Here is a 10,351-nt window from a genome sequence, read left to right as displayed (position 1 = left end):
ATCCGCAAAGCCCACAGAGAAAGCCGATGGCCCGCCGGGCGCGCCCAGAGGAATGCCCACACCCAGCGTTGACCAGAGGCGTGGCGGCTCCTCCAGGTGGTGGGCACCTCTGACCGGTCAGAGCAGGTGCCCGGCAGGCCCTTGGCGTCGCCTCACACAAAACAGGTGCGGGGACGTGGGCCCCAGCGTCCCGGCCCCCGGCCCCCGGCGGACACCACGACTCACTTTAAAGAAAAAATAATATTTATTTGCAATATAAACAAAGTCCCGTAGCTGGTCCGGGATATATATATATATATATATGTATGTGTGTGTGTGTGTGTGTGTGTACATAAGCAGGGTCACAAATTTTCCTTCATAACACATCATAAAGCAAAACTGGCCGCGCTCTTGGCATACTCTCATTTACACAAAGCGGATGCATCTTTCTGGGTTTTTCTTCTTAAAAGTAAAAAAGAGAGAGAAAGAGAACCACGTACAGCACGGAAGCTTCTGTCAATTTCTCGAATGTGGCAAGTTGTGGACCCGCTGCCTTGAAGAATCCCTGAAACAACCCCGTGAGGTAAGATGCAGCGGGGCCGGCGCCGGCTCGCTCGGGGAGGGGGGGGGCCGCCTGGCCGCGCCCGCCCGGCCCCCGCAGCCCAGCCCCCTGGCAGAGCCGGGGCTGGAGGAGGAACGCAACCGGAGGAGGGTAACGGAATCCGTGGCTTTGTTCTGTGGGTGCCGGTGGTGGGCCTCGGGGGCCAGAGCCTCGCGCCCTCTCGCCGGCCCGTCCCCGCCCTCTGCGCCTGCCCAGGGGCTGCACCAGGGGGACGAGGTTCCCGGCGGCGGACGGCATGGGCGACGGGGGCACTGGGGCAGGCTTCCGCTGGGACCAGGGGGCCAGGAGCGGCAGCAGAACCGAAGGAACAGCTGGGGCCAGGCCCCCACCCCCGGAGCCTCCCCTGACGCGCGGGGGCGGGGGTGGGGGGGGCCTCCGCTCTCGGTCACAAAGGAACAGAGAGGAAGAGACAGAAGTAGTGGGTTTGTGTAGAAAAGGGCCCGGGGCCCAGGCCCTCGGGGGGGCCGAGCCCGGAAGGCTAATGCTACTGCTGGACAGTCCCCCCCGAGGCCCCGTGCCAGCAGGGCAGCTACAAAGCCGCCCGGCTCCTGCTGGGGTTGAGGGGGGTAGTCTGCAGGGACCACCGGAGCAGGCAGGGCAGGGCAGAGAATGCAAAGACCACTCGTCCGGCCCGCCTGGCACAACCTGCAGCCGTCACCGCAGGCCACTGCAGGCTGGCGCCAGGCCGGGCCCCTGGGCACGACAGGGGTCCCACGAGGAGATGGCGCGGGCCGCCCACCCCCCTCGAAAAGGGCCTGCTGCAGACACAGAGGCTTCACACGTGTGCAAAACGCATTTGGTCAAGATCAACACCGAGTCTGTCTTTCCCAATAAAAAAAGGAAACAAACAAACAAACAAACAAAAAACCCCAACAGTAATTGCTTTTTAAAAAACAGAACTGAGAACACGTCTCTCTCTCTCGCAAGATCAAGAAAGGGATGAAATACTGGTTTATACAATCCACGGTTGCATGGTGCCTGAAAATAACACTTTTCATTAAAAAAAAAAAAACAAAACAAAACTGAGAAGACCGTGACCACCGCCTGTGCTCCAGGGAGCTCGGACTCACCTGCCAAGAGGGGAAGGTAAACTGGGGTCCGTGGGTGTCTTTAAAAAAACGCCGAACTGGCCGGGCGTCAGCAGGAAGGAGAGCCCTGGGGGTGGGGGGAGCCCACCGGGCCCCCGTAGCCCCGGACCTGCCTCTCCGGGGTCCTGCACACGGCGGCAGCCAGCTGTGGGCTCTGCCCGCCCCAGGACGGTGGGGCGGCCCAGCCGCCCGGTGGCCCGGGCCCCGGGGCGCAGGCGATGGCCGGGTTCCTCGGGCTCCCTGCGGAGGGCCCGGCCCCCTGCCCACCCGCGCCCCCAGCCTCACGTGGACTCCAGGGTGTTGAGCGGGAACAGGTTGTGGTTGGTGGGCGTGGAGAAGTAGAGCTGCTCGCTGGGGGTGTGGTTGTCACACGGGCTGCTCAGCCCCAGCGTCCGCTCGAAGTCCAGCAGCTGCCCCATGAAGTTGAAGTTGGGTGAGATGTTGGACTTTTTCCTCTTGACGAAGTCGTAGGCGTCGTTGAGCGACAGGTTCATCTTCTGCATCAGGTAGGCCACCGTGACGGTCACCGAGCGGCTGATGCCCGCCAGGCAGTGCACCAGGACGCCACACTTCTTGGAGCGCGCCTCGTCTGGAACACACGGGCACGGGTCAGCGGGCGCCTCCTCCAAGGGGCCACGGGCAGGGCTGGGACCCAGAGGGCGGCGGGGTCACCGGAGGGCGCCGCCTGACTCCCGAGAGACCCGGTGGGGTCCCCCGCTGGGGGGGCGGGGGCAGCACCTGGGGTAAAGGTCAAGGGCGTGACCATGTGGGAGACCACATGGTAGTGCCGTCACTGGACGTCCCTGTGCTCCGACTTGCTCATCTGCAGAATGGGCCCTCTCTGCGCAGAGGTCCTGCCGGGACCCGAGTGACCGCGAGGACCACGGCTAGTCCTGACGCTGCCACGGCGGTCGTGCCAGTGAGCCAAGGGCGTCCCTGGCACCCTCTTGGGTCGTCTGCACCACGGCTACTAGTGAGCTGACTTTAGAAACGAGGAAACGGACACAGAGGCAAAATGGCCAGCTCCAGGCCACACAGAGTCCCCCTAAGTCACGGCACCCACCACAGCGAGCTCGTCCTCCCGGGGCCCCCCAGGGGTACCCCCTCCCCAAGGGAGCATGGCCGGGCCCGCCCAGCAGCCCTTGGCGAGCTAGTCCTGCTTCTGAGCAGCCGGGCCCTGGGACAAGGGCCGGGCCGGGGCTGTCGCAAGTGGCGTGTGCTTCAGTGGGCCCGCCCACCCACTCACTAGCCGCCCCCCAGCAGGCCCAGAGGCCGACCCAGTGTGGCCAACCCCGCCCCGCCCCCACCCGGCCCCCCACACGCCTGCCTCGCCCACAGCAGAGCCCAGCAGCTCTGGTCGGGCCACGGAACACCTCCATCTTATCATCTCTCCTTCCCTCTCCGCGCCGCAGCTGTACGAGGGGCACAGATTAATAAGGGACAGCCCTGGGCCCTCAGGGTCCCCACCGCCCTGCCTGCGAGCCCCCCAGGAGCCAGGCATACAGCCGGCACTCCGCTGGTGCACTCCCGCACATAGACCCACGGGTCCTCGGAGGGCCCCTCCTCTGGTGCTCACGCCTGCGCCGGCCAGAGCTTCCCCTCCGCACCCCCACTGCAGGGTGCCCAGGGCTTAGCATACAGTAGGTGCTTAACCCAGGCTCAGGGAGTAGGCGGGGAGAGAGCAGCAGGGGAAGGCAGATGCCTCGGCTTCAAGTGGAACTGTGTGGTCTGACCTTGAGATCTGGGGCGCAAGGGGGTGGCGGAGACGAGCCCCCGGCGGTGACACATCAGGATATGGCAACGCCTGACCCCCCAACCCACTCCCGAGTGATCCAAAGCGAAACCGCTTCCGCTGGCTTTATTTTTAGCTCTCTCAGGGTGTGGCTGAGCAGTGGGGGGCTGGTGCTGGGTCTGGTCCCACTGAGTCCCTCTGAGTCCTATGATGCGTGGGCCTCAAGTCCTTCACTTGCCAACTGGGGGGTAATGTGCCCCCCCCTTATACTCTGTTCTGTCCCCTCCCCAGGTGTAGAGGGGTCTTCAAGAAGGATAAAGACACCCACAAGCCAGGCTCAGCCCTGGGGGATCCAGGATCCCCCTCCACTCCCCTCCCTCACTGGGGGGACGACAGCACTGAGGCAGGGCCATGGCCCCAGGGTCCAGGTCCTCCTGCTCCCCTCCTGCTCCGGGCGGGGAAGCTCCGGGCAGCCCCAGCCCCTCCCCCAGGCCTCGGCTTCCTTCCTTCCTCCCTCCCTCCCTCCCAGCCAGGCACCTAGTTTTGGTTCCCAGTAAGCGGATGAGGCAGCGAAGCCTCCCACTTCCTGTTATTAAAGCTAGCCCAGCCCAGCTGACACCAAAACGCCCTCCGCGGAACAGGGCCGCCAGCGCCAGCGGGAGACTCTGCCCTGGCCACTGCCTCCCTGCCATCGGGGGCTGGGCAGGAGCACCGGGCTCAGAGAACCCTCCGTCTCCATTCACCCCGCGTCCCTTCCCTGCCGCCCGGGTGGAGGGGGGGTCTCCAGCTGGCTGAGGAGGAAGCGGGGTGGGGGGTCGGAGATAAGCCGGAGTCAGCTGAGGTGGGGCTGGAGGGGCTCAGAGGGCGCTAAGCCAAAGAGCAGATCACGCCGCCCCGGGGGAGGCCCTCGTCAGCCTCCTCTCACATTCTCTCTGCACCCCACGCTCCGCACCAGCGCCCCCGGCTGCGGGGACCATCTGGGGCCCCACCAGGCACTCCGGGGACCCTCATTCCAACAGCTGCCTGTTTTGAGTAGGCCTCTGGCTGCAGGCCACGAGGCAGCCCCCTCAGGTACACAGTAAAGCCCGAACAGGCGCCGTGACAGCCCCATCCTGGAGAGACACGTGTGCTGAGGCGTGATGCAGAGCCAGCGGGACCCGTGGGAGGTCTTGGAGCGGTGATGTTCCAGCTTGCTCGGCCCCGAACAGCGGAGCCCGAAAAGCCCGGGCTGGACAGCAGAGGCTGCGACGCGCCCAGGACTCAGGGGGCTCACCGCTCAACCCCGAGGGCTCCGGTGACGCACGGCAGGCACGGGTGCGCCCATGGGCACATGCCGGCACATGCAGGGCGCACGCAGGCCTCGACAGGCCCAGAGGTACCCAGTCAGGCGAGGATGACACCCAGAGTCCCGCACACACCTGGACGCGCCCGCCCCGCCTTCCCCGCCCAGGGCGCCGCGACACCTACCGATGAAGCTGATGGCCTCGGGGAAGAACTGGGAGAGGTTCTGGCTCCAGTGGTCAGAGATGGGGATCTGCTTGTAGGTGAACTCGCCCCCGTGCTCGAAGGCGTTGGGCAGGTTGGGCGTGACGTTGAGGATGTACTTGATGCCGTACTTGCCCAGCACGTCCAGGTTGGTGGAGTCCTTGGCGCAGCCGAGGTAGAGGTAGGGCAGGATCTGGACGGGGAAGGCCGGCTGGCTGGACGGCACGGGGCTGCCGTCGGACTCGGTGGCGCTGCTGGGCAGCTCTCGGTCGGACTCGCCGTCCGAGCAGTCGGAGCTGATGCGCAGGCCCCCCAGGCCGAGCACGGAGGTGGGCGGCGAGCTGCTGGGCGAGGACGAGCTGTCCACGTTGGTCTCGCAGTGCTCGGAGTACTCTGTCTGGAACTTGTTGAAACCACCTGTGGCCGGGGCAAGACGGGGCCTGGGTGAGGGGCTGCCCGTGCCGCCAGCCCACGACCCCGGCCCAAACTGGCTGCCCCAGACCAACGACAGTGGCCATGGGTCCGCGTGTCAAGCGCCACTAGCAGCCAACGCAGGCCACACCACATACGTTACACGTGCATCTTCCCCGTTTTCTCCCCATCTATCCTATGACCCACTTCACAGATGAGAAAACTGAGGCCCCAGGAGGTAAAGTCACATGCCTGAGCTCCACGCCATTACTCATGAGGCTTCACGGCCCCAGTCACACCACCGCCCTTAGGGCACCTGAGGACAAGCTCCAGCTTATCCCTCTGCTGCAGCTCCTTTGTGCAGCTGGCACCCACGGGTGCCCAATAATGGCTCAGTGATAAAGGAAAGCAGACAACCCCACCACAGGCCAGCACCTGTGGGTTCGCAAACCTCTGTTCCGGATGACACTGCAGAGGCCAGAGGTGTGTCTGGGTCAGAGGCAGAGAGGGCCTGGCCTCCTGACCCGGAGTCCAGGGCTTGTCCCCCACCCCCAACCACAGTCAGGGAGAGCAGAGTGACAGTATTGGCTGGTCCTTTCCCCCAGCAGGGGCAGGTTCATAAAAGAGGTCCCAGCTTTACCTTTCCAGAATCCCCCACTTAGAATACAAGACCAGCCCCCCCCCCCCAGAGCCTTGGACTCACAGAGCAGGAGGGCCACTGGGGGCTTTACAGGGACAAGAAATGGGGAATGCCTTGCAGTGAGGCATGGGCCCTGCGCCCGAGGGTGCCGCAGGCCTCCCCTCCCCTCCCTTCCCTGCCCGCCCCACTGCCAGCGAGAGGCCATTTTGGAATGTTAATTGGAAACACCGGCTGCAGCCACTCGCCCCCCAGTGTTGCCTCCCCCTTCTGCAAGCTCTGGCCAGCAGGCTGGGGACAGAGCCGCGGGAACCCAGGGCTGGAGCCAGGGATACTACTACTCACAGCCCCCGCCCAGATGCCTCCAAGAGGCGGTGATCCCCAGCCAGGGAGATACCTGCGGGAATGCTTGGAGTCCCCCAACCCAAGCAGTCCCTATGCCCTGGGGGTGGTGCTGAGAGAGGATCCCGTCTGAACCCTGGACTTTCAGGGACATGCATTTCCAGGCTGGAGGAGCTGGCCTTGGGTGCCCTGTCGCTTTTGGGGGGGTGTCCCAGGAGGGGCGCCTCCCTTCTCCAAGGGGCTCAGCTGGAAGCTGGGCGCTGCCATGGCGCCAGCAACAGTTAAAAAGGAAAGCCCAGAAGGGGGAAAGTTTGTCAGGTCCTCTGGAATTGTACCCGGAAAGAGGTGCAGAAGGGGCCCCCCAACCAGGATAAACCGCTGGGGCAGGGCTCCAGGGAGGGGCGGATGTGGGCCGGGGGCGACGTGGCGCCTACGGGACAGGCTGGGCGCGTGGACGGAAAGCAGCCTCCAGCAGGGGCGTTGGAAGCCACGGAGGCTCGCTAGTCCAGGACGGGGTCTCGGTGCTGCCCTCACCTTGGAGGTAGTAGGCCTGGCAGCCGTCGTCGCGCAGCTTTTGCAGGAGCAGGCCAAGCACAGAGGCGGGAGCGCCGGGCTCTGGTTGCCACTCGGCCGTGGCCTCGTCGTAGAGCAGCACGGTGGCCGCCTTGCAGCGCGTGGCGAAGCGCTCCTTGTCGGCGTGGTTAGGGATGATGGAGCGGATGGGCAGGTTGCCCTTGCGCAGGCGGCGCAGCATGAGGCCCGGGATGGCCAGGTTGATGGCCGTCTCGATGTGCGACGACTCGAAGAGCTCGTGCGGCCGGCAGTCGAGCAGCAGCAGGGACGCGCCGCCCCGCGCCTCCAGCTCCTCCTGCAGCCACTCGGCGCTCTTGCAAGGCATAGCCCCCGCACCCGTCGTTGCGCCTGCCCCGGTGCCCGCGCCGGACCCCGCACCGGGCTCCGACCCCGCCCCGGTGTCCCCAGTCGCCGACGTCCCGGAGGCCGACATGTGCGCCCGCGCTGGGGGGCCGCGGAGCTGGTTTTTCATGGGGAGTGCGGGTGGCCCGGGGCCGGGGCCGGGCAGCCCTGCCCAGGGACAGCGCCCCGGCCGCGCGGGCCCCAGCCGCGTCTCCGGGCGCCCGCCTCCCGCCGAGCTGCGTACCCGCCGCCCCGGCCTCCCGGCCTCCGTCCCGCCCGGCCCTCCGCGCGCGCCGCGGCCTGACAGCCCCAATTAAACGGCGGCTCGGGCGGCCGCGCGCTGAGGCGTCCTCCGGGGGGCGGGGCTGCGGGGCCGGCGCCCCGGCTTAAAGGAGCCGCGCCTCCGCCGCCCCTCCCCACGGGAAACTAGGGCGCGCTCCCGACCCCGTCTGCCCGGGCCCTCGCCGCGACTCAGCGCCGCCTCGGTCTCGCCTGGCCTGGAACTGGCTATGACCCGCCTAGAGGGCCCGGCCAAGACGCCCTCCTGTGTCTCCTATAACCTGCTCGCCCGACCCTAACGGCGCTACAAGGGGGCGTTCTGAGCCTGACCTCCCCTCGCCAGATTCATTAACAGAAGCAGAGTTCCCCGAGGACTGGGCGGTCACGCTGAGCCCACCTCCCCTCTTCCTGTCTGTCAACCCTATTCATTCATTTTCTCAGCGCGTTCATTCAACAAAAGGAAATTGACCGCTTACTACGTGCCAAGCACTGTGTTTAGGCGGTCACCGTTTCAGGGGACTACAGAGTGCCTGTGACGGCTACAGGCTCCGAGACCTGCGAGAGGTCTCACCCCACCTAGCCTGATCGGAAATCAGCACCTGGGCGGCTGGTGGAGTAGGACGGCCCAGGCCTGTGCCACCCACAGTGGGCAGGGGTGGAGAAATCCTGGAAAGGACCAGCCCTGGGAGGAGAGAGGGAGCCCTTTAAGAAAGCTTTCCAAGCTGGGTGGTGACAGGCGCGGAGTGAAGCGCCACGTGACTTTTCCACAGGGGCGGGAGGGCAGAGGAGCACCCCTTTACAGTCAGCGCTCTTTCTCCTACCTCCTTCTCAAAGCACCAATCAACTTTCGCGGTAGGCGGGAGCGCGCCGCGCAGATGGCCAATTGCGGCCGAAGAAGTGTGAGGGAGGGGCGGGGCTCGCCTCCGGTACCACCCAGAGCGGGAATGGGCGGGGTCTTCTTAGCGGCTCGCTAGCGGGCGGGGCAGAGGAGGTGAATGGAGCCGCAGGTAGCGCTAGAACAAAGCGGCTGGACTCGAGCGGCGCGCGTGCGCAGAGTCTGCCGCGCTTTTCCTGCGGAGTCTGGGAGCTAGCGGCTGGACCCGGTGGTTAGTCTGGCCCGTCCCCCGCCGGGCAAAGGGCCCCCACCTCCTTCGGGTTTACCCCTCCCACTCTGCCCGAGGCTAGTCGGCTCACGGACACCTCGCCTCCACTGCCCGCTGGAGGGAGTGGGATGAGAGGTTGGGGCAGGGGGCGGCGGGGTGGGGGGGGGAGGTTCCTGCAACACGGACGGCTTGAGTTTTCTGCGGACCGGAAGGCACGGAGAGGGGCGGCCCTGGAGGCGTTCGCTCCCCGCCGTGTTCCCTGCAAAGGATAGTCTACCTGAAGCGTTCCATCCCGGGCCACAGAGCTGGGTCGCAAAGATGCAGAGGTCTCTCCCGCAGTCACAGCCCCAGAAAGACCACAGCATCGCAGTCGAAAGCGGGGCTCATCGCCCATGGCTGTCCTGGCGTTGCTGGGCAAAGCCTAGCTCCCTGGGCCCTGGAACCCCTGGAAAGAGCTTGCAGGGCTGAGGGGCCCAGGACCCGGCGTCTGCACTGCCACTTGCCCTCGCGCTCTGTGGTCCTCACCTCTCCGGGCCTCGGTGGCCCAGGTGTAGGAGATTGCTGGCCTGGACAGCCCCTAGCCAGTCCATCACAAACCTTGCCGTTCAGGAGAGGGCCTCTCCGAGGACAGGCCCCTTGGCTGGCAGCACTCAAAGAAGAGACCTGAGCAGTGCCCCCCACCCCAGGCTGGCCTCCCCCAGGGGAGAGAGCCTGCTGGCCAGGGAATCCTTCCTAGGGAGCTGGCCACCACCGCTCTCTCTCAGGGGGCACAACTGAACTGGAATCTCCCCTGCACCCCCACAATCCCCTCCCCCACGCATAGGAAGACCCACCCACCCGAGGAAAGGATTCCCTCTTGAGTGACCTGGGGTGGCTCCCTGGTCTCTGCTCCACACTCAGCCTGGCCCCCATCGCCTGCGGTCCCGAGTGAAGCCCTTCCTGCAGCTGTGAACAGCTAGACACATTGAGTAAAATGGACCATGGAGAGCCACCCTCGGGTGTGTGGGGCTGGGGGTTCGGGGGGCACAGAACCCTCTGACCTACACGGCCTAGAGCACCGCAGGAACTTGCTCACGGTCAGACGGCAAGAGGGTAGAGCTGTCCCTGCCCAGGGCCTTGCCCTGCCATGGTGAGCCTCCCTCCAGGATGCCGGATGAGGGAACCTGGGGCCCCAAGGGCCTTGGGGTCAAAGACACGCCCCCTTTTCAGGAACGTGGCCTTTCCTGCCGGGGTTCAGACCCTTTCTCGCCTGAGGCCCGCAGGAGAGGGGCCTGCTCAGCAGGCCCACTCCCCGCCCTGCCACCTCCGTTCCCTCCCCGCCCGCCCAGGAGCCAGGCCCAAACCCAGAGGCGAGTCAGGAGCGGCCCTCCCTGTCTGCACACTTCCAGCCCCGGAACCACCAGAGAAGGGGCCATCCCCGCAGGGCAAGGCGTGACCGTGATAGCGGGATGTTTGATGTGAGCTGGGCTGCACCCCCATGCACGTGTGTGCGTGGTTTGGTGACCCGGCAGCTATGTCTCGAGAATAGTAGAAGCAGACTTTCCTTTTCCCACTGGTGTTTGGGGACTTCTTAGAGATGGGCCACCGTGTTTTGAGTGGCGTTTGCCCAAGGAGGAGGAAGGGAGGAGGGTCGGTCAGTTCCCTGCCCTTCTGTCCCGAGAGGCTAGCACAAACTTGAGGTGCCAGCCTCCAGGAAGGCAGATGCCCGGTAGGAGTCTAGCTCCCGTCCCACCGTGAGTGCAGAGCAGGGGCTGGGGC

The 10,351-nt window shown here is 65.5% G+C and overlaps 1 protein-coding gene across 1 annotated transcript; it reads right to left on the bottom strand.

Annotated features, from left to right (window-relative positions):
* Positions 1 to 231: 231 nt before the first annotated feature.
* On the bottom strand, positions 232 to 7,539 carry DUSP7 (dual specificity phosphatase 7). Its single transcript, XM_045857410.1, has 3 exons — positions 6,831 to 7,539; positions 4,889 to 5,323; positions 232 to 2,278 (listed from the first exon to the last, which is right to left on the bottom strand). Exons 1-3 carry the CDS (start codon positions 7,339 to 7,341, stop codon positions 1,971 to 1,973), a joined length of 1,254 nt encoding a protein of 417 aa, XP_045713366.1. The 5' UTR covers positions 7,342 to 7,539; the 3' UTR covers positions 232 to 1,970.
* Positions 7,540 to 10,351: the final 2,812 nt, after the last annotated feature.

Source organism: Phyllostomus hastatus, unplaced genomic scaffold, assembly GCF_019186645.2.
Source record: "Phyllostomus hastatus isolate PE091 unplaced genomic scaffold, TTU_PhHast_1.1 phas_scaffold_129, whole genome shotgun sequence".
In the NCBI taxonomy this organism is placed as follows: domain Eukaryota; kingdom Metazoa; phylum Chordata; class Mammalia; order Chiroptera; family Phyllostomidae; genus Phyllostomus; species Phyllostomus hastatus.
This window is presented reverse-complemented; position numbering and strand designations above follow the sequence as displayed.